This window comes from Xiphophorus couchianus, chromosome 5 (genome assembly GCF_001444195.1).
Source record: "Xiphophorus couchianus chromosome 5, X_couchianus-1.0, whole genome shotgun sequence".
Taxonomy (NCBI): Eukaryota; Metazoa; Chordata; class Actinopteri; order Cyprinodontiformes; family Poeciliidae; genus Xiphophorus; species Xiphophorus couchianus.
Window position 1 is genome coordinate 27,690,739 of NC_040232.1, and position 27,186 is coordinate 27,717,924.

Here is a 27,186-nt window from a genome sequence, read left to right on the forward strand (position 1 = left end):
CGTCTCTCTCTCTCTCCCTCTCTCCCTCTCCCTCTCTCTCTCTCTCTCCCTCTCTCTCTCTCTCTCTCTCTCTCTCGTCTCTCTCTCTCTCTCTCTCTCAGTCTCTTCTATCGCTCTCTCTCTCTCTCTCTCTCTCTCTCTCTCCTCGTCTCTCCTTCTCTCTCCGTCTCGATTCTCTTCTCTCTCTCTCTCTCTCTCTCTCTCTCTCTCTCTCTCCTCCCGTCATCTCCGTCTCTCTCCTGTCTCCTCTCTCTCTCTCTCTCTCTCTCTACTCTCTCTCTTCTCGTCTCATCTATCTCCATCTCCAGTCCGCTCCGTCTCTCTCCGTCTCTATCTCTCTCTCTCTCTCGATACAGTATATATATATATATATATATATATACTATAGATACAGTATATACGTTATATATACTGTACTTCATGTCAGATGGATTTCAGAATGACATAGTCGCTCTCTGTGGCGGTGAAACTTGTAAGCTCCGTTGTTGCGGGCATGTCTATGCTGTAAAGTTAAATTATCATGAGTTTATTATTTGGGTATAAAGGGCCAGGTCATTAGCCCCGCCCCCCGGCCCGACTTGTTCCGCTAGTGCACCAAATATTGATTTCTGAACTCATTAGTATTCTTGTTTCTAAATGAATATGAACTTGTTTTCTTTGCCTTATTTGAGGTCTGAAAGCACTGCATCTGTTATATCATTCTGACCATTTCTTATTTTCTGCAAATAAATACTAAATCTTTGCTTGGAATTTCAGAGATATATCAGTAGTTCATAAGAACAATGTTCATTTTACTCAAACAAATTCCTACAAAAGTAAAATCAGAGAAACTGATCGTTTTAAGTGATCTCTTAATTTTTTCCAGACTACAGAAATCTTTGGATGTGCCACAATTCAGGACAGAGCCAAGTTTGTAGGCTCAAATATTTTATAAGACTGTATAGTTTTCTCCCTCTGTGGAGCTTTTATTCTGAGGTTTTGCCTCTGCAACAAAAGATGAATCTACTTCATGGCTTTTCATCTTTACCGAGGGTTCCAATAAATGTGGAGGGCACTGTGCGTAATATTTTTGGCACCCAGCAGATTTCCTTTTTTAAAGCCAAGCAGCCTACAATAGAGGAAAAGCTACAAGTAAGAAGCACATTGAGTGGGAGGATTTAGAGTTTTGCCCATTCCACTCCAAAAACCAACCAAAAAAATTTATTTACTGGGAATTATTCTTGAATTATTTACTTGACCTTAGTAGAATATTTTTAAAACAGTTAATTAATACAACATTCAAGACATAACAGTAAGTCTTAACAGAACTAATATATTTATCTGACTCCTTGACATGGGAACTGGTTGAAGAAGGAAATATATTTTGGAGTCGTTAAATATATAAACACTAGCAAATCATAATTAGCTGTTGTATTGTTTTTTGAAAGAATACGAGTAATTTTAACAACTGTTTCTTGACAATAAACATAATTGTAATGGCTAATTTTCTCTTTAAAAAAATAGCGAGCACCAAATATGGATGATGACATTTCATCTGGAGGCATCATCAATGCTGTTCAGACACAGGCTGTTTTCTAAATCAAATAAACAGTTTCTTCTATTTTGAATAAGCCTAATTGATGTAAAGCTGCATTTTGTGTTGCCATATTAATGGATGGAGTGAGCATTCACCCTTTACCATCTGTCCCAGTTGTGCTGTTTAGTGAGATTCATGAAACTGAGAAGAAGAGACTTCTCCTCACCCCCCATAAATAGCTTTATTGGTTCCAAACACTTCCTGCTGGGAGACCATGTAACAAGTTGCAGCCTCGGCTTCAAGGGAAAGAACAACATGAAACTGAGAGACACAGATACCACACAGTTCAAGCACGGGCCACTTGTGTCTCAAGCACCAGACCAACATTCAGTAAACCACGCTTTAGTAGTGCGAAAAAGTTTCTTGAGCCATTTTATAAAATGTTTTACATGAGAGCAAACATCATCTCCAACAGAGATCGGCTGCTGCAAACATAAAATATTTAGGATACTCTTGTGATTTCCTTTTATGTGTGTTGTGCTTCACATTTTGAGTGAACTTTATTGGAACCAGTTGTTGCTTTGTTTGTCTCTCCTTGTCGCTTTAAAATGTAAAGAAACAATAAAAACAATATCATGGTCATGATACAACCATTAAAACCATGGAAACTACAAACAGTAAATTACTGTGTGCAGATGGAAGGAGGTCGCTTCAGCTGCAGAGGGAGATAGAAACAATAACCAGAATGGCAGCATGGTGTCTTTAATTTAGAAATAATGTGTTGCTTTGCTGAAAATCAGGATTTATCAGGAACAACAAAATACTTGTGCACTTTGAAAGTAAAAGAAGGATTAAATGCAGTTTTAAACCAAGAATATTTCATATTTGCTGTGATCCTGAATAATTTAAACCTTTATTAGAAATGGATGACACAAGAAAGCTACAGCTTGTGGAGCCACTGAGAACTCAGACATTTTAAAGACGGTATAAAATGCTTTTCAAGAATCATCAGAAGCTTTAAGTTTTTTTGCATCTTCTTTTTTTTGCAGTCAGCACAACTTCACAGCAGCGCAGTGGAGTAAAAATAAAACATTTCTCTCTGAAAAGTGTTGGAATGCAAGCATAAATTGCCTAAAACTAAAATCCTTGCCAAGCACTTAAAAAAGATTACTTAAATTTTTTCTTTTTTCCGAAATGCATTCAAGTTGCATTTCTTTTCACCCACAGATGCTATAACATCCATCTCCTGCAATTTAGTATGAATTAATTAGCATTTAGGATCTGTTAAAGTCAGGTTTGTGTTCAGCATGCTTCCCCACTCAAGCTAGCGCCAGGTGGACAGTCAGACATTACAATCTTTGTGGGTCACTCACACTTTAATATAACCTGGCAAGAGCCGGGCTTAGTTGGATTTAACTTGCAGATACCATCTAAATGACGCTAAATATATAACACACAGGAGAAACAATCTCACACGTGCAACAACGTACAACCAGAGGAGGCATGTGTGTTTACACCTGCTGAGGGACACACAAAGGCTGCCAACTTTGCATGGAAGCTTTGAATGGCTTTTATCTGGGGCAAGGAGCTGGATGGCTGTCCAGATTCTGCGGATGATTGTTTATTACTGGGTCAGCATGTGTGCGCTAAAAGCGTTTATGCGTTAGGGGGTTGAAACGAGCACATGTGGACCCCATAACCCGGAAAACCTTCATCGGGTCGTTACAGTAGAACCTGAAAACTTCTAAAGAGGAGCTGATCACAATCTGCACCTACTGGGGTTTAGGTGATGCTGAGAATATACATTTTAATAGAAAAACCCTACCATTAATCTGATTTACAATATAATCTATAGAATTCAATTAATAAATATGTGTAATATAATGTGATTATAATTTTTTTTAAATGTGGCAATATTTGTTAGATTTTATTCGAAATTTAGTGCTGGTCTCTAGCTAATTTGTCAAAAAGCCGTATTTCTTTGTTGGTTTTGGATGCAGGAAAGTGTCATTTGGAGCCGTCCATCGTTTTATTGTGTCGACCCATTCTCAGGTAAACTGTAAAGTACCTTGAGAAGACACCTGTTGTAAACTCTGGCTACATAAACTGAAATGAAACTTTTATGCGTTATTATGACGCACATCCCAAAAACACCTTCATTGTTAATTACAAATGAAATCAGAAATTTCACTGGATTAACAAAATGTCCGCCAAAAATTTATTTTACTTTTCTTGGTTAAATTAGCCCCTGGCTGACCTGCCTGGCATTGCCCAGCACATCGGCTGGCCAGTCCACCTCAGGGTGTGTGGATACTTCTGACTGCACTCTACTGATGAAGAGTGTTTGGACATGATTGCACTACCAGAAGGGCAAACTTACATTATGACCCTGAACTCCTGTGTTTGTTTATTTTACAACATAGCAGCCTTCTGTCCCACAGGGCCGGCTGAATCGCTGTCAGGAAGTTTTTGCATGTGTTTGCATGTCTCCATAGCAACAAAAGTGATAGTGATGTCACGTTGGCATCGTCTTCATCTCTGATGAAGGAACAGAGGGGCAGCTATTTTTTTTATAAAGACCAGCTCCAACACAAAGTACAGTAATGACACAGAGACTTGCTTACTTTGTTGGAGCAAATGAGGCCTCAAGGGAAATTAAACAGCTGTGAAATAAAATGCTCAATAATAAAGAACTTTAAGTTAGTTTAGTTCTCACTTTTTGGATCAATTGGTGTGTAAATAAACAAGGTGAAACTGCACCAGAATACACTGATTTATCAAATAATTTACATGAACATCAAGGCAAAGTTGAGAAAAATGATTTTCTGCTCGACCTCCCAGGCTAAATATGATGAATTGGTTGTACAGAACCACAGCATACACTCTGTTAATTTTTTATGACTTGCAAAGCGCAAAACAAGGACTTGCGTCTTGCTATGCAAATTTGCTATTTGGCTTTTACAGAAAGTCATTTTGCACCCTAGCACTTTATTACTTTCGAAACGTGACGCCGTTATTGAAGATATGCAAAGCAAAATGTCAGCTAACACCACACCTTCCTTGCAAGCTATCATGCAAGGAATGTCACTTTCAGACTCAACTGACACATTTCTTCATCTGTCCCTCTCCACTTCTGCCGCCATGGCAAGAGGACCTCAGCCCCTGTATCTGCTGGGTAATATTCTGATGAAAAGAAGAAGGACTCTGCGGGTGCACATGCGACCATAAAGCTGTTTGTGATTGGCTGAGAGTCCAGCACTGGTATTTATAGATGTCTCTCATGAGAACATTGTAACCAGAGACTGAAAACCTCATGGTTATTCTCGTATTCACTCACACTTAAACTCCCTCACTGGAAAAGATGGGCATTGCAAAAATGCAAACGCTTTCTAAATCTCTAGAAAAATCCGACAGCGAGGAGAAACATTCCTATTTCATCAAGAAACCATGAAAAGTAAAACTCAATAATTTGAAACTTCAACCATAGTACAGTACAGTCATTTAAAATGCGGTAAGCCGGTTGACATTCTTCACATTCATGACCACCATCAGTTTGACATTCAGAAGATTCTCGAACCCTGACAAAAACAACATCCGCAGCAGGCTTTGGTGGACTCGGAAATACATTTCTGACATGCAACGTGTAGCTATGAATATGACTGCAGTAAATTACTGGTTTTACAATCTATTGGCACTGGTGTCACAGGTCTGAGAGCTATTCAGATATCCGAATGTCAATCTGTTTACCCATGATAGAGCTTTTATTCTGATAGTTGTACTTCAGTAATTTCTACATCATAAAAACAAAAAGACATGTGTAAGTCTAAAAATTCTGATATTAGAGTTTTACTCTAAACAAGGTTAACGTTAAAAAAACGAGTGGCTTGGGGGTGTTATGCTCACCATCATGGAAACCACCCACAGTTCTACAAAGTATCAGAGGGTGTTTGAGGAAAATGCATAGTGACTCTGCGTAGTGACCCAAAATATACCAGTACATCCACCAGTGAGTGGCTGAGAATTAAGGAATGGAAAGTTCTGGGCTGAGCCAAAGCTTGGATTTTGGTGATGATGTGGACTGATTATTTAAAGCAGACTGTATATGCAAAGGAACCCGTCAAACATTTCACAGCTGAAAGTGAGGAGTTGGCCAAACTTTCCTCAGATGATGTCAGAGACTGGAGGATGCTACAAGAAGCGTCTTGCTGACGATTATTCAAGTAAACATCCAGTTTTAGGGGAGACGATGGTCAAACTTTCCTTTAGAATACATATTTATGTTGATATCTTTTCTTTAATGAGTGAACATCTTTTTTTTTGGTGTTTATATCTTAATAAATCACTTTCTTATGTTGAGATGCATGAAAAAAGACACAAAAAGAACAGAACATTAATTGGTTGTCATATTTCTTTCTCAGGATTGTGAATACAATTGTCATTTTGAACTGAAGTCAGAAAATGCATAGCACTCATAATTTCTAGAAAATGAAGTGAACAGCTGCTTTTCACATTTTCTTTTCCATGGAGCTTAAGTGTCATGTTAATAAAAGCAAAAGACTCATCAGCTGCTAAAAAGGCTCACTGGTACTGCGCAAATGTTTCAAATCAGCCGTTTCAAATTGAAATTAAATGTGAACCATTGCACTTTAATGCCAACTAGGTAAGTTTTGTATACAGAAGAAGCTGATTTAAATGAAGTACAATGGCAAAGTCTACAAAACAATTTTTAAGAAGGACTGAAGCTATGAAAAAAGTCTGCAGATCGTTGACATAGTGCAGCCGTAGCTTCACAAAGATAAAATCCCAGCAGTGGGTTAGAGAATCTGCTAATGATAAAGACACAAATATGTTTTCTTTTTGCTCAGTACAATGGAGAAACGAGTCAATTAAAAATACCTCTAAAACTCAGCAGACGCAGCATGTTTATCAGCAAATGCTGCACAACTTTGAAAAGTGGAACAATAAATGCCAACAAAGATGGATTGGGTCACCAGAAAAGCAACAGAGTGATTTTCAACCTCATCAAATAAAGGTGACAGAGGTCACTTCACTGCTTCAGCTGAGGCTTGAAGTCCACAAAAACAGTATCATTTTTGTTCAACTTCACCCCGACAAGGACAGTTTCCCACCAGGGATGTCTCCCTGCTTGAACACACCTTATTTACATGAGTGCATCACTTACACATCTAAAACATCTCCTCAAGGACCAAAGTGGCCCATCGCCTAAACACACAACAGACAACATGAGTAGGATTTACTTCAAGTTCCAGTAGTATTCAGCTATTTTTCATTCAATGATCTCTTTTACAAGAGACAACAAAATAGTTAAAATGTTAATGTTGATATAAAAAAAAATACATGATCATTCTTCCAAAAAATTTTGAGTCCTAAATGGCCCAAAATCTAAGATTTATGGCCTTTTTTTCCCAAGAAAAATGTACAAACACAGTAACAGATCGACAGCTACTGGACCACGACAAGTGCTTTGAGATCTGTAAATGTTGCGACGTGTTTGACCTTCCTGCATCCTTACTGGACCCATCACCAGAGCTCTAACTACTACAATATTGTCATCAGACTGCATCTGAAAACTGTAGAGCTAAGTCTTAATCAGTGGACCTTAAGGGAAGAGATTTCAATTCCTACTTTTGCTCACCATGCTTTCTTTTCTCTGTCTTCTTTAACAAATTTTACCAAAGTTTTTAAATTAGTTTTAGTTCATCCAAGCATAAAAAGAACTTATGTTGTTTTGAGAAACACTCAGCGGTTTTGCATGTTTAAATCAAACAAATTCCTCTCAGTAACCAGGTTTTAAACCTACTTTGCTAGTTGATTTGACTTGCCTCTCTCATCCTTAGAGTTAGTATTTACTTACAGAATCCACAGCGAGTCCCTCCCTCAAACACAAAGCCATGAGGCACGGCACCGTATCGACGCAGCGCCGACAGTTTCCAGTGACCAATCACCACCGGAGGCAGGCCTCTGCTGAGGACCAACAAGTTGTTGCACAGATGAAGGGAGGCAGGCCCACTTTCCAGTTTGGTGCCTGGTTCCACGCTGACAAAGAACCTGTGAGCTGAAGAGACAGAAGAACATTTATATTTTGAAAAGCCCAACCCTGAGTTGTTTTTATTCTCATTAAGTCATAATGGCTGCTGGGTAACTGAAGTCATTAATCACAAAGAACAGGAGCCACACAATAACTGTGGTGGAGCTAAAAACAGATCCTAAAGTTTGAATGTAAAGAAGTGATGGTGATGATTCAGCAGGTCTCTGGGCTCCACTGGCCTCAATTTGTCACAGTCCTGTTTATGCAGATGGCACGCATCTGTTTTATGAAATGTTTTCAGATTTTTTAAGAGCAGACATTACACTATATTTAACACACACAAACACACCCCCACTCAAATGCATCCATACTCTCAAAGGCTCTTTATTAGGTGCACCTTGCTAGGATGAGCTTCCACCCTAGACGTAGATTGAACAAGGTGTCTGGAGATCTTGATCCAAAGTCATAGTCTCTGATTTTATCTGGTGATCTGGTGATTGTGGAGGACATTAGAGTATAGAACTTGATGTAATGTTCAAGAAGCCACTTTGAGATTATTCGACAAGGGTCAGGACTTTAACATGTTAATTTTGATTAATTAATTACAGAAATTTCAACACATTAAAAATTTTAACACAATTAATCACATATTTTATTTTTTTTTTTACACTGAAGAGTCCCATCTGGAATCTTTGTTTTGATGCATTTCTGGTATGTCCATAAATCTGACACACAAGCAGCATCTGCAAACAAAAGCGATGGATAGCAAATGTGCTTCTCTTGGTCCACTAGGAGTTTATTTTTGCTTCAAAAATCAAACTGCAGGGGTGCTGGAAAAGACATGAGAGGCTTTTCTGACAGTAAACAGCAGTGAAAGAAAACTGAACATGGATCCGGCACATTTTCTCCCTGAAACATATCTGCTTTACCGTCAGTAAATTATTGACTCTGTGTTCTTCCATTTTTGTATGCTTACGTCAGTAAATAATGACTATTCAATCCCCTTTTATTAGTTTAAAAAAAACAAAAACATTTTAACATAGCATCTGAGAGTGATTTTTTTCCTGTGTGCCACAAGAAACAAAATATGGTATACTTGCAACACTATATGGTTTTCTTTATCAATTCCTTTAACTGAAAATTTTACAAATTCTCAACCTAAAAGCAACATATTCTTAATTTCCTAGAGTAACAAGGCAAGACTGTGCTTTTGGCATGAGGCCAAGCCACTGACCTTCACCCAGGCTGTAGCGGATCCGAGCATCCCAGCTCAGCAGGGAGTCTCTGTTCTTAAAACCCAGGATAAGGGTTCTTGCCAGGCAGAGGATGGACAGAGTGTAGGGCACGCCGTCATACCCGGTTCCTGGCTCCACACCACAAATCCCCTGAAAGAAGGAGAAAATGATACTAAAACTTCAGACCAGACAACACGCAACGTCCCCTGATCTGTATTTGTTTTGGTTGGCTAATGAATCTATTGAAGTCACAATGAATTAGTGTGAACTCTGCCAGTTTCTCCACTTTTTTCCCACTTAACTACTCTTGCATATTTTCTGCTCTTTGAACCATTCAACTTTTTCCACATTCTGCTCATTTAGGACATTCCAGCTAAAGCTTTTGGTATTGACTCATTCTACATTTTAGGAAATATTCAGCATTTTGTGATCACCTTGGGCCCCATTGAAATGAATGGGGCCCAGTTAAATGAAATTCTGTTAAAATAAATTTACGGTAACTGTGAAAGAGCGTAACTTACTTTCAGCTAGCAACACAATTCAAACATTAAAATGTAATCATGTCTTTAAACTACTTCTGTTCATTTCAACTTTTTTATATCTTTTACAGATTCCATGAAATCGATCAAGTGTTTGCTCGCAATATGCTCAGAGTTCCTCTGGTCGCTAAGAAATTGAGCTACACTGACCCACTACCTGTGAGGGTTCCCAATCCTAATTCAAATTGTCCTTCTAACACTTTATTTGCAAAAGAAAAAAAAAGAAAATATCGCATTGTGTTGGTCGGTCTATGTGACATGAGTTTTTTATTTTGTTTTTAGATTTGAGGGTGTGAATACTTTTCCAAGGGTGTGTAAATGAGTAAGAACTCAGTGTGAAGGAAACAGAGCTCATCTGTGACACCCAGGTTCAATAAATGTACAGATATTTGTCTGTAAGCTTAGAATTAAAACCGATGCTGCTTATGATCTGTTCCACAAATCTTGTGGTGTTTTATTATATACTTTCTGCTTTCATTAGGTAGAACTATATTTGAAATACTTATGTGGGTTCACTTTACTCCTCCCTCATATGTTTCTGCTCAGTTAGGGTTAATGTAACCCTATCCCTAACCCTGCTTCCTTGCACCGTGCTATAAACCATCTGTGAGGTATAGCTTCATATTTCTTCAATCTGAATACTGAACTCATGTTTTTTGAGGCAGCAAACATGCTGTGTATGAAATACTAAAAAAGAGCTGAAGGAAATGTTGGACCAGGGATCAGATGGAGCAAGGCTTTGATCCGCTGCTGAACATACCTCCAGTGTTACATTCAGCCTCTCCTTGTGTCCGCTGCTTTTCCCTTTCTTCTTCTTCTCCTTGCACACAAGCAAAGTCAAGCCATCTAAGGGAAACACAGATTTTTTTGCATTTACTGTGTGATAATTGGGTTTGTTGAGAGATACCCAATGTCCCCATGTCTACCCACAGCACATCTGTCATAAGAAACCCCCAAAATAACGAATTGATCCACTTGCACTGCCGAAAATAAAAGTTGAGCTACAAGTAAGCTCACATGGTGCAATGCACACTTAGAGCATAGCAGAGGAGCTCAGATTATTCCCACTACTCTTGCCAGTTTCTTCAAGGACGCAGGCAGGGCAGCGGGTATCTGTGCTGAAACATTTGCTGCCTGTCATAGCGTCTCAAATTATTCTCAACTGAAAAGAATGCAATTTACAGTAGAGTACTACCCAGCTTTCAGCACAAGTCTTTTAGCAACACTTCAAAGCCAGCTGCCATTTAATATCTGAATCCATCACTGAGGAACACATTTTATATGAAACTGGAAGGACCACAACCAAAAATGAATTCTGTTCATTTTCTTGTTCAGGCTTAGCTTAAACAACATCCTCATGTGTTAAACCCTGCGGCATGCAGCCAACAGACAACTGGCACGTTGTGCTTAATTTAACAGCAGAAAAGTTTTGAGATCGGTGCTGGGTGAAGCAAATGAGAAGATCTGTGCTTGTGATGCATAAATAGAAAGTGTTAACTCCTACCTGCGACCGGGGAGGGCTTCTGGAGAACAACCCAACGAGTCTTCCACTGTGGAGAAGTTTGTTAAGACACAATAAATCACACAACATTAACCTCTGGTGGGCAGGGAGGAAGGAGAGCATATTTCAAAACAAAAAAGATAAGAAAAGCTGTAGAATTAACCTTTTTTCCATCTCTAAACTTGACTTGTCCCTCTGTGACAACTGTATCCGTCATCTTCTGTCATGGTTTCTAGCAGCTGTGTGTGTGGGCATTTGTGTGTGTGTGTGCAAGAGAGAGTGAGAAAGAGAAGGGGCAACTTTTCAAAATAGCCTTTAGAGCCCAGGATCCAGACAGCAGACACTTTCCCTCCCCGTCAGTAAGACCCTGGGGTGGGGGGAGCCACCAGCCCACTGCCAACTTAGTACAGTTGTCAACCCGCTTCAAGTGCTTATTGTCTGCAATGTAGCTAATTTGATTAAAAGCGCATAACTTGCGCACCATTCACTTAAGTCCTGCAACATTTTCTCAGCCGGGTGTTAGACGGGGATTCGTGTCGGCTCAGTGCTGATCTTCTTAGCCTCAACTCTGTCTGTGTGAATGAAGGTTAACTTGTGAAAAGCTGGAAGAAGATACAGAGATAACCAGGTAAATCATTAGAACAGTTAGTGAAATGTTTTATTAAAATAACCATTCATTTGACCATCTGCTTCTGCATTTCGTATTTATTCCTCAAGTGATAAAAATAAAAACAACATGGCCTCGCTGCAAATCATTGTTCCTTTCACAGCTCTTGGCCAAGCCTTAAATGAGAAAAGAAACGAGAATACGTGTAGTGAATAAGAGCACTGAAAATGTCCCGTCTCAGATATGTTTTTGGGTCCCTCAGCAAAATATTTTCTAAAAAATATTTTTATTAAGACAGAATTCTACATTTCTATGTTTGTTGATAGGTGTGGAGGAAAAAACAATGTAGAACTAAAGATATTTTTGAAAGTAATTTTTTAGACAAAGTGTCCCTAGACTTGTACAGACATCTCTTTTCACTGCTGTTTAAGGTTACCCACTAGTTGGTTTTAATTCAACCCAGAAAAATATGTTGAAATTTTGACATTTTTAGACAAGTTAGGCGATTTTCTGTTGTAAGTCATTTTAAGTGAGAAGATTTACAAGTAATTTAGGAAGTGACACAACCAGAAAGTGCAGTGCCCTTGTTGTTTACTTATACGAGCTCTTGGTGACTTGATTAAAAATCCCATGACCATTTTTACCCTTTTTCTCAATAAGTTTGTTCAAAAATTATGCATTTTTTAAAATTTATTTTAAAAACCAATAAATATCTTACCTTATCAGTAATATAAAGGAATGAGATAGCTGATACTAAAACTCACTTAATGGCTTAATTAATATCACCATAATATGAAACCATGTTGTTGTTTTTTTTATTATTTAGCTAAAGAAACTTCAGCTAGCTTACAACTGGTTCTTGGTGGCTGGTCTAATTTCTCATTTATTTTCTTTTTGCCATCTGGCTCTAAAAAAATAAGAAAACATACCATATTTTTGGTACAATATTACCAAAACGATTTTAACCAATTACCAGACTAACATACAATTTCTTCTGTTACTTTAGAAGGCCAACTCTTTTAATGGTGGACTAACTAATGATAAACAAGATGTTTTCTCTGTGCAAATACCACAAACTACACGGATACTGTAAGCCAGCGTTTCCCAATTCCGGTCCTCAGGCCTCCCTGCTCTGCATGTTTTAGATGTGCCTCTATTCCAGAGCAGCTGATTCAAATGATTGCATGACCATCAAGTGCTGCAGAAACCTGTTGATCACCCATATATTCAATCCAGGTGTGTAGCAGAAGGGAAACACCTAAAACATGCAGGGCAGGGAGGCCTGAGGACCAGAATTGGGAAACGCTGCTGTAAGCAACATAGTAGACATAGCTTATACAATATACATACAATGTTATAAGCTATAGATCAACTGTGAATCCTCATGAGGAAAACCAGCTCTTATATAATGGTACTTGATTAAAAATAATGATGCTTCGTTGCTTAAATCACATTTAAGTCAAAGTTGTTGTTTTTTTTAGAAACAATTTGTTTCATTTTTCAGACCAAGTCACCAAATAAACTCTTCATAACATCAAGTTGAAGCCAAGCATCTTCTAAAAAGATGACTGCATGCTAATTCTGTAGTTGTCTGATTAAGTATGTTTCTTTATAGTTCTGCAGAGGAAAGTGTTACAAGGTAGTAAAGTTTTGTAAAAAAAATTGTGTTTTAGTTCAAATTCATTTCCACCTTCGAGCAATAAGTTTGACCATATACGGAAGTGGAGCAAAGGTTTTGATTAATCTCTTCCTGTTGCCCGCTAATAGCAGCTTTCAGTAGAGAGTCTGCAACCAGCTGCACAGTTGTTATTGCTGAGCTCTTTGCTCCAGCTTTAAATCAAGGCAATACATCAGCTGTCAGTGAGTCAGCCCATCAGTGTCGTCAGAGTCACAGTCTGTGAGTCAGACCAACATCAGGGTTTTCAGACAAAAGTGGCTTTCAGTTTGCTGCGGTCTATCTGCCCTCTGCTATAACCCTGGTCCAGCTGTTTCTTGGCTTTCACCATGGAGGGAAGATTTGAGGTCTGGTACACCGCTGACCTCATCCTGCTGCCACGACCCTGCAGCTCCAGGGCAACACCCTCCCACTTCCTGTCCAGCTCTGAAAAGTGCAGCCCCCGCAAGTCTCGGGACCCGTTACGAGTTTTTCTGAGGTCCTCCGACTTTGAGCCGCCTCCAATTCTGTCCACGTCCAAGGCTTGTTTCGGGCCTGCGTGATTGTAGCGGGATGACGGCGACTTGGATTTGCGACGAGAGCGAAGAGGGGGGCGTGGAGGAGGCGAAGGCGGGGAGGAAGGGATGGGGTTCAAAGACGCTGTCCGTCTGCTTGTTGTTTTCAACCCGCCTCCGCCACCCTTCTCCCTCCCTCTCCACCCAACTCTGTCTTTACCTGAGGATGAAGAGGATGCTTTAAATACACACAAAAAGGGATGTGAGGGGGCACTGCAAACACGAGCAAACATCACAGAGAAACACACACTTCACCGGATCTTTAGGTGAGATATTAAAGTCAAATATGTCCATAAATATCAAGCCTGTAGCCAAGTGTTAAAACACCAGGGGTACAGTAAAACTCAAGTACACACACATGCACACACACAACCAGACCACAAACAGAGAGCTGGAAGGCAGTAAGAAACTAATTGGACATGACAGATATTCCCATGCTGGTTCTTGGCTCCGCTATCAAGGGACAGACAGTGAGATAGTGCTGGTTAGTGTTTATCTTTGTACAGACTGCTGCCATCTACTGGCTGACAGAGGGAGGCTTAATAAACTCACTGTTTTCTCAATTTTTGTTGTTTGTGTTTTGCTAAATTTCCTTTAAGTTTTACAACTATCTCTTTTCTTCTAAGAGAATTATAACATTATAATTAAACCAATCATTTACAATTCCTAAAGTGAAGATGTATGGAAACAAGCTGTAACTTTGGTTTTAGGGATTTCTAAAAAAAAAAAAAAAAAAAAGGTCAGAAGGGATTTGGAAGTACAGTTGTAGGTGATGATAAGGTCAAGAATTTTATATAAATTTGATATAAAATTCTAATTAAACTAATCTTAATTTATGTTGTTTGTGGTTACAGTCTGTATTTTCCAGACACAAACCAAAATTAGAGATTGGTATCTGAACAGCTGAAGAATAAAATATTTAATAGGGTTTAAATTTTTTTCATATGACTCTGTCTCACTGTTATTGATATCTAATTTATTTATAGTAAAACCAGTGCACAAACTGTTCAATAATTGTTAGAATCATACTCCCAGGGCATAAAATACAAAGTGTTTTGATTTGTAAATTAATTAGCTGGAAGCCAATAGGGCCAGTGGTATTTGTACAAAATGTTCTGCTAGGAGCTTCCAGTACATTCACCTTTAAATGCTAACCTGATTTATTTCATAAAGGAGGAAACCAATTTCGATGTGCCTGCTCTGCTCTATTTTCAGAACTGGTTAAATAAAGTCAGTTGCAGTGGTTGTCACATGTTAGTCCTTCGGGAAACAAAAAGAAACGATCAACAATGAGGAATTATACAAACAGAAAAAAGCATCAGAATCAGGACATCATGTGGTGCGAGTGATGCAAGCAGACGTGGACGGTCTCCTTTCATGGCCGCGAGCCATGAAAGTGGTGGGAAGTGGGAGCAAACTTTATGTTTGTTAGCTGACGACCAAAGACTCGAGCATGACAACGGTCGCTAAACCAGACACTGAGCAGAGAGGAAGCCCTGCATAGCTAATGACCCGGTCCTGGAAAGCTTTTGTAGCTGAAAAACAAAACTCCAGTTCTGCAGACAAACACACAAGAGGCTAGAAAGACAGGAGAGGAATATCAAAGAGAGACAATGCTAAAGAGATGGAGAAAACGGTTAGCGGTCAAAGACTGGTAAAGAATGTAAACTCAAGAACCTGTAATAAGTTTTTAGATTGATGAAATAATGTTTATGGCCATGCACAGCTAAACAGTGGTAGTACTGCTGCCTTGTAGCAAGAAGGTCCCAGCCTGGGATCTTTCTGCATGGACTTAGCAAGTTTTCCATGTGGAGGTGTGGGCTCTCTCCAGGTACTCCAACTTCCTTCAACAGTCTAAAAACAAGATTGTTGTGTTAATTGGTCTCACTAATTTGCCCTTTGGTATGAGTGTGTTTCTGTGTTTCACGTCTCGGTGTTGTCATGGACAGGCAATCTGTCAAGGGTGTACCACGCCTCTTGGCAAATGACCAAAGGAGATAGAAATATAAAAATCTGTGTGATAAAAATCTTGTACATTTCAGCAACCTCTGAAAGCCCCTGTGTTGTTATATTAATATACCAACCAGTAATGATGGAGGTTCGTTACTCTGTCCCCATCTGATGAATGGAAAGTCAAAGCTTTCCAGTTTAAACTTGGACATTTACTCATGTGCACTAAAATTAATACCGATTTCTCTCCATGCTTCACAGTTAGGATGTTGTTCTTGTCTTGGAATGCCAAACTAAATGCCAAGATTTAAACACAGCAAACTTCCTTCAAAATGCTAAATAATTTTAATTATGTGCACCAGATGAAAAAGGCCTGTGTGTAATTTGTACCCTTTTACTGAGAAATAAATATAATAAGGAAAAGCTTGCTTTTTGGTTTGAGTGGCTTGAGCTTTTGTAGCAAATCGATACAAAGATTAAAATCTTTTTTTTTTTAATAAACAAATTAATTATAGACTAAGACTATAAATCACTCCCTGCTTACTATCTATTTTTGTTAGTTTGTTTTGTAAATAGCTACAGAATAAAATTTCAAAAAGAGGAGGGCAAAGGAGGCACAGTGCCTAAAAGGAAAAATTGGAACAAAGCTGATATTCCTGAAAACTAGAAAAGGACAGAAAGTTGGTCACATGAGGATACAGAGAGTAAAACGTGGGAAACATTTATTTGAACTATTTACAGAGCACAATGTCAACTCAGCTGAACCGATTCCTAATGAGACAGCATGGCTGCGATACCATTTAAGAATGCAACATGGTGGTTTTTCAGGGAACTATATACAAATTAATACTTTTAACCGGTGGTAACAATGAAAACAACATGATGCATAAATTAATGGATTTATACAGTAAAGTTAAAAATTCATACGAAATGAGTCCAGATAGAAGCTTGCAGAAAACACAGCTCAAAGCTTTCTAATCTGAAAAAGAGATGATCGATCGATAAGAAAAAAAAGCTGCTTGTTTACAGCCAGTGCACATTATTAAAAATCACATGATCAATGAGCACGATTGCACACATAAGCACTTGCGATACAGTCAAAATGCCTGAGGTAAGAGAACAATGATTGAAATGGGTTTAAAAATGCATGTACTGTATATAAAGGTAGAGGGTCAGACCAGCCAGCTGTTACATTAAGTAAAAAACTATATGATCTCTTTAAAACTGTAGTATTTTCTTAGAGCTTTTCAGAACCTTCCCGGTGTCTAGTTTCTAGTGGCTAGTGAGTAGAGATGCACCGAGCCAGTGGTTGGTGACCAGAATCAAGTTTCAGTTTGATCAGCTGGAAAATCAAAAATAAAATCTTGTTCCAATCATTCATCTTAATGATATATGAGTGCTACCATGTTTCAGTGATATTAACTCTCCATAACGTGGAAGTTGCTACTGAGTGTATAAGACTCAAAGGTAGCCATTTTGAGTTTCAGTGAAATGTTTATGAAAACTCAAGGAAAATACATTTAAGAAGGCATTTTTACATTTTTTAAAAAAATTCTTTTTTGGCTCTAGTGGCCTTTATTTGAAAATAAGCCAACAGATAAGGACTGAGAAAAGGGTGAAAAGACATGTGGCAAAGGTGCAGAGGATGGGACTCGAACTCGGGGCTGCTGCATCAAGGTCTGTAGCCTCTGTTTGCGGGCGCCCGCTCTAACCACTGCACCACACAACTCCCTAAGAAGCTATTTGAGAGAAATCTTCGTGGTTCCAGACGCAAAAGAGAGAAACACTTTCAGCAGATAACAGGAAGGCTAAAGCAAAGTTACTCTGTTGTGTTTTTTAGAACTTATAATACAGATTATTTTGGAAAATAGTAGACTTAAGATACGGAGCTACTCTGGGGAATGAACTTGAAGACTGGGATTTTAACAATGCTAGCCATGCTAAAGCTAATTTAAGATGCTAAAATAGTTTTTTTGTTTTAAAGATAGCAAAATCCAATTTTACAGTCACCAATCTCTCATAGAGATGGCGGTCTCTATCAACGATACATACTAACAGTAATATACATTAGCCATATTAGCGATATACATTAAAAGCAATGTATCAGTGGTCTCCAAAGCATAATATAGTAGGTAATGACTGCTCTGTGCAGGAAATGTAGAGTGAAATATTATCAATTTGAGTTTTAAGTAGCAACTCTTAAAGAGAATTTGGAATCGGATGCAATCACATCGGCAGGTCAAAAACCGGAGGATTGGAAACTAGCCCCAACATTTGCATCGATGCATCTCTATGACTGGAATAATGATTTTCTAAAAGTATGGCTGCTTAGTCACATGTAGAATGAAACAGACATGAAAAGTTAATGTAAAGAAGAGTAACAGGAGAAAAAAATTACACTCTGGCAAAGTCTTGTTTACAATTGGCTAAAGTGCATTGTTAAGATTCTGTACATTTAGGGACTGGAGGAGTGAATTTGGCACAGGTTTCTACCAACCTCACCCTCAGTCTTATGTCTCAAAGCAAACATAATCCACAGCAAGTCCGTCAAAAAGTCCACACAGATACACACCACACAAGAAAATCCCAGGGAACAATTTGTCCACGCTCAATGCATCCATTTTCCTCTCTTTGTATTTTTGACACATTTTATTATTCTAAAAGCAGATTGCTGGCTACAAAGTAGTGCACACCTAAGCCTGTCGCAATAAGCAATTATTGTGATAAATTAAAATGAGCTCAATAATTTCCATTTGGATGATTTGCGTTTCTTGAAGGACAGTTTTGTTTACAGAGATTTCATAATATATTTTATTCATGGTTTCAGTTGTTTCAGGTTTTTATAAATTTTTTAAAATTGTTTTAGATTGTTGTGTTTTATTTTGAGTATTAAACATATCTTCCAGTTCCAGTGTGAAGTGTTCCATAAAAAATATATCTATGTTTATTACTCTTTAAGAAGGCAAACTTGAATTACTATGCCCTTATCATTAAATTAGTTGCATCTAGACAACAACATTATCGTTTATCACAATAATTTCTTGGACAATCTATCGTCCAAACAAAATTTGTTATTGTGACAGGCCTATGAACACCTCACATTATCAGATTCACTGCTGTCTAAATAAAATCTAATCTCTACTGTTTGCAATTAAGTTCTTCACTCTGATCTTTTACATTAGTTGTGTGTGTTTTTAGACAGTCCCGGAATAAAACTTCTAATTAGCATCTAAAAAACTGAAAATTATTTTAGTGGCAGGGAAGGAGGAGATTCAGATGCATTTTCTGCCACGTGTGAGTAGTGGCGAGTGAAGTAACTCCAGACTGACTCTAGTGGGTCACCGGTCCCACTAACAGTCAGGTGAAGAGAGTGGTGCAGGTTCAGCGGTCTTAAGAGTTCACACCGGCGAGGTACCTGAGCAAGGCTGACCATCCTGTGCTTGGTGTTGAGGCCGGGGGAGGGGTTTACTCGACAGGGAGGAGGGAGTGATGTAGTTGAGGCTGGGGCTGTTAATATCTCCTTCTCCCACAAGAGTTAGATCTGACAGGGTGTCCTCCTCCAGCATCTGGATCGATTCCCCTCTGGCTGAGTCCTGGAGGAGACCCTGCGCGCCGGGTCGGGTTGACTGGATGGGGGAGACGGTAGCTGGAAACGGAGGGGGCGGTCTGGTTTTTCTGCCACCTCCGCACTCTGCGCCCAGCGCTGAGTCCAAGCTCTGTGACTGATGGCTCGCACTGAGCAGGTACGAGCCACTGACCATGCCGCCCCTGTGATTGCCATTTCCCTTGTTGCCCCGTTGGCTGCTGCTGGGGAAGCCGCCATTGTTGGTATTACGGGAATTCGGGGTGGAGCAGTTGGGCTCGGGGTTGCGGGGAGGAGGCGTCGTCGGGCTGGTTGGTGTGAGGCGCAGGAATTCCGGCAGCTGAAGGTCGCTCTTGTTCAGCAGGCCTCGCTGGTCGTCGGCTCGGTTGCTCTGAGCTTTGGATATGAGGTCGAAGAACTCTGCAGCACGCACAGAGCGGCGCACACAAAAACATAGAAATACATGAACAGGTTCCCACGCTTAATTGTACACATCCAGAACATCTCAAAAACTTGGTTTTGTAATGCAGAAACATGCAGCATAAGTATTAATCTTTTAGACACGTCAGAGCTATATTTGGTACAAGCAAAGACTGGACTGTGCTACATGTAGCTAGCTTTAAAGCATTGGGTGTTTGTGCAGTCCTGCAGGCAGGCCGAAGGGTTAGTGTGAACACAGCCACAGAAACAACAGAAAAGGGAGGTTGTTCAGTTTTTACCTTCAGCTTCGTCTATATTAATCTTTTTCTGCTTTCTTTTCCCCGGAGCCTTATGCAGAGAGACAGAGTGGTTGGGTAGGGGCTGGCTGCTTGTGCCGGGGCCGGGCCCAGCCTTGCCATTTTCCCCATGGGGGTGGGCTGAACCGCCTTTCCTTGTTGGCCTGTCGTCCCCCTGGGGGCCACACGAAGAGCGGAGTGGGGCATTAGAGCCCTGATGAGTCACAGCGGTGCACGTATTGGAGGAAGCAATGAGAACAGGTGGGAACCACTGGTGCTGATGGTGAAGAGGGTCATAAATTTTGACAATTTGACGATGAGCGGGAGACACAAGTTTAACTGGCTGGGGATGATTTTTGAGAATGTCACGAAAATGTTTATAAGAAATAAACATTTGACTTGCTGTGTTTCAGAGACAGTGGAATATACACCACCTGGCCAAAAACATTTTCCTATTTTTGTGTCGTTTAAATTTTGAGACTCTGCTGTGGCATTGTTTTAGCTTCCAGAGCATCTGTAAGGACCGGTCTGACTCCAAAACAGACATGCATCAAGAAATCGACTGCTGACCAGAAATCAGCCATTTTTCAGCTTGATTGGCCAGACTGTCGACGATCAGCTGGAAACTCAAAAGTCCAGCTTTCTTTGACTTATCAAAACTGCTACCAAGTCTTCCTGCTAGTGTTTCCCAAAAACTAAAAATTAGCTATGTTCAGTATCCTTAAGCTCTTTATAACTAAAGTCAAATGAAGCACAGATATAAGAAGCTACAGAAAGGAAACTAATTTGATAAAAATAGGAAATAAAATATATATTAAACGCTGCAGGCCTCTTTCGATCAACATCTCCTCCTTTAAGTCGCCCATTTAAACACTATATACTCATGTTTCTAAATAATGCATCGGCTTGTTCTTTATCCAAATCTGTTTGCAGCGGTCTTGTAAGTTTGTTGTTTGCTTGATGCACACTAGTAATTTGAGTTATTGATTGTGAAAAACATATTTTTCAGGATGTGAAATTTGCTCGCAACAACATTTAACACTTGCTGCTTGCTAACTGAACATACTAGCCTCTGCAGTCATTTGCCAGAAGAAGGATTTTATCTATTGGTTCAGTTAAACGAAGGTGTTACCTTTCATTTTGGCCAGGCAGCGTATGGAAAATAAATTCAGTAAAAACTTGTCCTTGGATGTTCCACTGAGACGCTACAACGGCCGCTTTGTGTGCTCGGCATCATCAACGTGAAAGCTCATAGAGCAAAACACCAGAGGGGCAAACTATCCACTACTTAAAGCTGCACTGCTGCAACTAACAGTGAAGGGAAACGATCTGTTTCTCAAAACAGATCCTGGGATTTACTGAGGATAATGAGGACAGCGAAAAGAAAGTCTCTATAGCTGCTCCATCACCACTGCGATACATCACTGAAGATCCCGGCACCCAGCAAAAGTTGGCGTTGTTACAGAAAAAAAAGGAAAAACCAGAGAGGAAAGTTGATGATGCATCCAGCCACAGGCAGACCACATTAACAGAACATTAGGGAACCTTAACAGAGTGATGCAGTTCTTTTTGCACCACAGCAAAACACACCTGTGAGCACGTTTAACACACAGCAAACAGACATGGGTGACTGAAGACAGCAGGAGGGACACTTAGTAGAGCGTGACATTATCAAACAGGCAGTGGAGACATTCAGAGGGTTACAGAACATTCAAGAATGGGAAGAAAACTTGAAACAAGAGGATGGAGGAGAGCTTACTGTTGCTGACTGGTTCCTGCTCGCAGAAGCTAGAAGGTGACTCTGAGCTGCTTTGATTTTGTCTGTGTGAGGAAACAAAACTTACATTCAATTACAAACCAGCAAACAGAAGAAGAATGGGTATGATGTGTGTCTGTGTTTTTTCACCTTTCCCCATGGCGTTTTCTTCAATGTCTAACACAACTCGCAAACCATCCAGGTTGGAAATAGGAAGCCCGAGATCTAAAGGTTCCGACTCGCCACTCTGCATCACAGAAAGACATTTTAGAAGAGGTTCATATTGGCTATTTAAAAAACTGAAAACCGAGGCTTGCATGTGTCATTATCCCTTGTGAGTTTGTAGAACCAAATTCTTGCTGCAATTCCAGCACAAGTTGTGTGAGTGTACAAGCTTTCCACAACTAAAGACTAAACATTTGCCATTTTTTATGCAAAATAGCCAAGGTTAGGTCAAATTGCTTAGAAAGTTATTGTAAACATTAATTATTGGGTTTAGTATTGGTACACTGTAGCGCTGACTGTATGTTTGGTGTTATCCTGTGTGAAGGTAAACCTGGCATATTCAGGATGATGCCAGCCACACACAGCGTTTTGCATATAGGCCAAAAATTCAATGTTAATCTCAAATCACATTCTGCCACATCTTTCTTGTCACTTCTACATGCCTTGTTGCAAACTGGACATCTCTTGGCTTTCTTCTTGTAAATCTTCTATAAAGGTCAGATTTGTGGAGGATTCTCTCAATAGATTCTTCCACTCCCGATTTGTGAATCCCTACAGCTCCTCTAGAGTTATAATAGGCCTCTTGGCTACTTTTCTGAATGATCCACTCACTGCCCAGCACACCAGTTTTGTTGGATGGCCATGTTTTGTTGGCCATTGCTATCCCTGACCTGTCTGGAGTCTTACTTGGTCTCCATTATGCTGTTTGTTCATTAATATTCTCCAACAAACCTCTGAGACCTCCACAGAATACTGCAGAGTGCAGAACACACCATACATAGGATTCCACTGGAGCTTTTTAATGTTATTAGATTAAAGGGCATTCAAACAGAAATAAATGCTAAAAATCTCAATAAAACGGACTGATGTTTGTATTTATTATTTTATAAAATGTGCACAAATTGAACAGGTATGAATATGTTTGAAAGATCTGCCTTCAGCCTAGGAAAATATTGTACTTACTATACGTGCCACTAAGTCAGAGAGGTGCAGGCCATATTTGGCCACAACAGGCCTCAAGACCTCAGTCACTGGTTTAGTTGGTTTAGCCTTCAGACCCACAGAGCGGTTGATGGGGACCAAGTCAAGCCTGGAGGTGGAATACAAAGACAATAAATCATATTTTTGTGTGAGCCAGGGTCTGCAGTCCCATGTTCATCTCTGCTGTTGACATGTTTTATACCTGAACAGAGTGCGTTTTTCTAATCTCAGGTCTCGGGAGCTGAGGGTCATACAGTCTTGGTCCAAAACAAGAGGCTGAGAAAACAATGACAGGAAATATACATATATTGAGGTAGCTGCTCATTCCTATGATATAAATCTGTGTCAGAATAATAAAAATAAAGTAAAAAAACAAAGTAAATCACTAATTAATTAGTCATTTATTTGAATAAAATACAGACAAATACAGCTGGAGGATACCAACTCAAATGATAAAAAAAAAGCTCAGACACACTGAGGTTTACCTTCTCTCCTCCGACAAGGAAAAGGTCTATAGCTGCCAGGTTGATGCAGAGTTTGTCACAAAGGCCCTGCAAAAGATCTCTGATTGACATGCCGGGCCGAAGCGGCACCGGGCAACATGAGCCATCTGGCAAGCTAATGTTACATTGCCTCAAGGGGGCGCTGCTTCCTCCTCGTTCTGATACTGCGCCACGGGAAATATCATGCTAGAAAAGGAAAGAAGGTTGATCTTATTTGGGTAATTTGTGCTTCATCATCTTCCTAACCTCCTGCTTGTGACTCAGAAATTAAATTTGACAAAATATTTTTAAGGACATCAAAAGTGGTCCTGATGAAGAGAACAACTGTAACAAGATTATACCAGTATGTGCTGTTCATGAGTGTTTTCTACTAATGATAACCTCTGAATAGGTCATGAATAGGTCCAATCTCTCCTAAGGTCTAGATTGGAGTGGAAATAAATTAACATCTAACATCACAAACAGAAATAACCAGATAAACTTAAAGAAAGCACATCCACCAACAGGAGATGAAAACACTTACAATGAATATGTTAAAATAAAATTAAATGTAAACAGTTAATTATCATCAATATAATCATCTTCTGACATCTTTATTCTCACCTTCTGTCTTTGTTCAAAGACACAAACACAAAAGGTGAAGAAAGAAACTAAGGATGCACAAAATGGACAGTGAGAGGAACCGAGAAGGCCAGTTCCCTGCTGTGCAGAATCTCAGAATTGCTGCAGGAACTAGGCTCTGGATCACATTAACCTTCTGAACCTCTGCTGTCAGCCAGACAGTACCAGGAGCAGAACCACACCTTTACACAACTTTCTGCCTCAAGCAGTCAAAACGACAAGCTCCTGTTTTTGTTATTTATTATTAATATTTTTAAATTAATCAATTCTGACCATATGCTTTATGAATTGCAGAGGAATATTGTCTCGTTCTGTTTAATGTTGTTCAGTATACAAATGTCAACTGATTTGATGAAGGCAAAGAATGGAGAAAGGGAAAACAGTAACACAATTTGGAGAACGTTAGTGATTAAAGTAATCTGTTAAAATCTGTATCAATAGGTCAAAACTTCACAAAAATCTGCCATCAAGTGTTCCTTTTAAAGGGAACACTGACATTAAAGCTGCTCCATGCAAAAACAAGCTTCCATGAACCAATTATTAGCAAACTGATTAGATCAAGATGACTCCCATCAGACTGACCTCATTCTTCCCCGAACCTGACGTCCCCAGTTCCAGACTCGCTCCTGAGGATAGCGAACCCTGGGACTCCCGACGACCGTTGGTGCCTGAAAATAAACAAACAAGCAAAGAAAATTGATGAGAAGCATCATGAGCAAACACATGCTGAGTGTAAGAGTGCCTCCTGACTAGATTCAAATTAAATGCTTCAGTAGATAACATCTTAGCAGCAGCACAGACGCAAATTGGTAGTTTTTAGGAACAGAAAAAAATACAAGAACATAACAGATCATTTATCTGTCATCAATCCAGTATCTTAACAGATGTTACTAAATTTTCTAATTGTCAATGCATGATCACTTTATCATCTCTTGTTTTGAAACAAACTCTCCAGCAGACAGACGTTATGACATGAAGAAAGGAAAATGGACTGACTATAATTAAAATCAGCCAGCTCCCGCTTTTTGGGGCCTTTGCCAAAGCTCCTGTTTCGGGACCACGAAAAAAACATGCCCTTCCTCCGGTCTCCTGAGTCATCCCGACTGTCTTCGTTCAAAGACCGTCCTGATTTGGTCTTCTTGTCCTCCTGTAAGAAACACAGCAATGAGTGGAGGAGCTGATAGGGACACGAACAAATGTGTCCCTATGTGTCAATAACGATTTTATGTTATTGAAAGCTGCAAACTTCAGCTGTTTTCACTCATAAACATGAACATCCAGGATATTAATCCAAAAATGCATGTTCTTTTTCCATTTAAATTAAGACACAAGGATTTCTACTAGCTTACCTTCTTAGGAGTGGACAGGTTGGAGCGGTCGGAGCCGGTGGTGCTGTGCTTTGACGTTGGGCTGCTGGGGATGTGATAGGGGTCAGGAAGCGGTCTGCCCTCCACCTCAGCCAGCATGCACTCCTGGTACAGCCGAGACTTGAGGAAACGCGTGTAGCTGTCAAACTTCATCAGGTTAAAGATCTAATGGAGTCGGGGGGGGGGGAAGATTTAGGGAGGTACAAAAAATAATGTACGAAAGAATGGCAACAAAGACGATGATGAAAAAATGAGCAATCCGTGAACACTAGAACAGGAAAAAATCTGTGCAAAAATCCAAAAACCAAGAGGTGAGCAAAACTACTCAGACAATCTGTATGGTATTTTGAAGAAGAAAATGAAAAAACAAAAGTGAAGTTAAACCAAATGATGAAACCTTTAAGCTGCTCTTGGAACGCGTTCTCTTGGAAAAAAACAAAGTAAGCTTGACTTATGTCTAATCCCTATCTTTATGGGAAAAGTTTTTAAGATTTGCTGCTTCAGACTAACTTTATTTAAGAGGAGCTAGCCAAGCTGCAAATACCTGAGAACACAACATAGACAACTTTACATAACATAATTGGTGTCTTAGAGAAAGTATTTTTAATCCTTGTGCAAATAACTTTTTTTAACAAAAAAGGAAAATATGAAAAGTGTGACATGCTTTTGTTTCCAGTACCTCTTCATCTGATTTAAAAAAAATCTATTTCTACCTGTGAACTGTAATCTGTGTGTAAATTAATCTAATATTAATCCAGCTGTTCTGTGAAGGCCTTAGAAGCTTGTTATAGAAGAAACAGCATCATGAAGGCCATGGAACATGTCCAGCAAAACAAATACCCTAAATATATAACCTGAGCTACAATGTATCAAAGCATTACAGTGTGCTAAAATTGTCCAAAGTCCAAACATCAATCTATTAAAGAATATTTATTAATACTTGAAAACTGAGGTTCAGACACTCTTCAATTGCTAGAGACTGGAAAAGACAATCTCCATAAAATCAGCTGTGTAATGTAGCTGAAAATGTAACAATATCTGGTTCTGGAAAACAGTAACTCAGAGGATAAGAAAACACCTGCATACCTCACTTTTTAGATATGCATTTGTGTAATAATTTTAAAAGCCATGTATCCATTTTCCATTTACACTAATTTGTGTTGGTTTGTCAACATAAAATCTCCATAAAATACACTAGACCCTTTGGTTTATGACAAAACGTGAAAAACTTCAAGAGGTATAAAAATAATCAACTTATCTACATTCTATTTGTGATTGAAAATATAAGATAAAATATTTAGCTTTTGAAATGAAAGTAAAAGAAACAGAAGACTGTGATGCATTTATGGATATAACATCAATCAAAAGATATTCTGGGAAGGTTACCATAAGGCTTTTCAATGTGTGTGTGGGCGTGTGTGTGTGGTTATTGAACAGAAAATGTGTGGGTGTCTGATATGTTAAAAAAAAAAAAAAAGCATGATAGTGAGGATATCCTTCAGGCCTTATGACTTCCTTATCAGAGTTTGAACATCTGAGCTCCGCAGCTGAAATCAATAGGGCTTTTCAGACACTGTGCCCCGTCAACAACATGCGTGTGTAAGGAGCCATTCAGGCCGGTGTTGCTCGACAGCAGGCAAAGATGAATGACTGGCCTTGTGTTGTGTTAGCACTTGACACTGTGTTCAGAGAGCATTTTCAAATGAGTTATGTTTTGATTCACTTTTAAGAAGAAGAATAAATTTGTCTCGCAGGAAGTGGCTCTATTTTTGCATGTGAAAGGGTCAACTGTAGCAGAAGCCATCATA

At 39.3% G+C, this 27,186-nt stretch overlaps 2 protein-coding genes across 5 annotated transcripts in view; both read right to left on the reverse strand.

The window, feature by feature from the left end:
* Positions 1-6,941: 6,941 nt before the first annotated feature.
* On the reverse strand, positions 6,942-11,369 carry LOC114144187 (protein Dok-7-like). The gene is made up of 5 exons (XM_028016732.1): positions 11,004-11,369; positions 10,844-10,889; positions 10,100-10,185; positions 8,800-8,950; positions 6,942-7,592 (listed from the first exon to the last, which is right to left on the reverse strand). The coding sequence occupies exons 1-5, from the start codon at positions 11,055-11,057 to the stop codon at positions 7,384-7,386; spliced, it is 546 nt and encodes a 181-aa protein (XP_027872533.1). The 5' UTR covers positions 11,058-11,369; the 3' UTR covers positions 6,942-7,383.
* Positions 11,370-18,483: 7,114 nt separating this feature from the next.
* rgs12b (regulator of G protein signaling 12b) overlaps positions 18,484-27,186 on the reverse strand; it is a 62,570-nt gene continuing 53,867 nt past the window's right edge. For 2 of the 4 annotated variants that reach the window (XM_028017388.1, XM_028017387.1), the window contains 10 exons: positions 25,361-25,543; positions 25,008-25,158; positions 24,594-24,679; positions 23,373-23,576; positions 23,090-23,163; positions 22,870-22,996; positions 21,832-21,928; positions 21,685-21,746; positions 19,929-20,202; positions 18,484-19,629 (listed from right to left, as the gene is read on the reverse strand). In XM_028017388.1, coding sequence (XP_027873189.1) covers positions 19,025-19,629; positions 19,929-20,202; positions 21,685-21,746; positions 21,832-21,928; positions 22,870-22,996; positions 23,090-23,163; positions 23,373-23,576; positions 24,594-24,679; positions 25,008-25,158; positions 25,361-25,543 — 1,863 coding nt within the window. In that variant the 3' untranslated portion in view covers positions 18,484-19,024. The remainder of the gene's footprint in view (positions 19,630-19,928; positions 20,203-21,684; positions 21,747-21,831; positions 21,929-22,869; positions 22,997-23,089; positions 23,164-23,372; positions 23,577-24,593; positions 24,680-25,007; positions 25,159-25,360; positions 25,544-27,186) is intronic. The other 2 variants (XM_028017389.1, XM_028017390.1) reach the window with 2 other exon arrangements.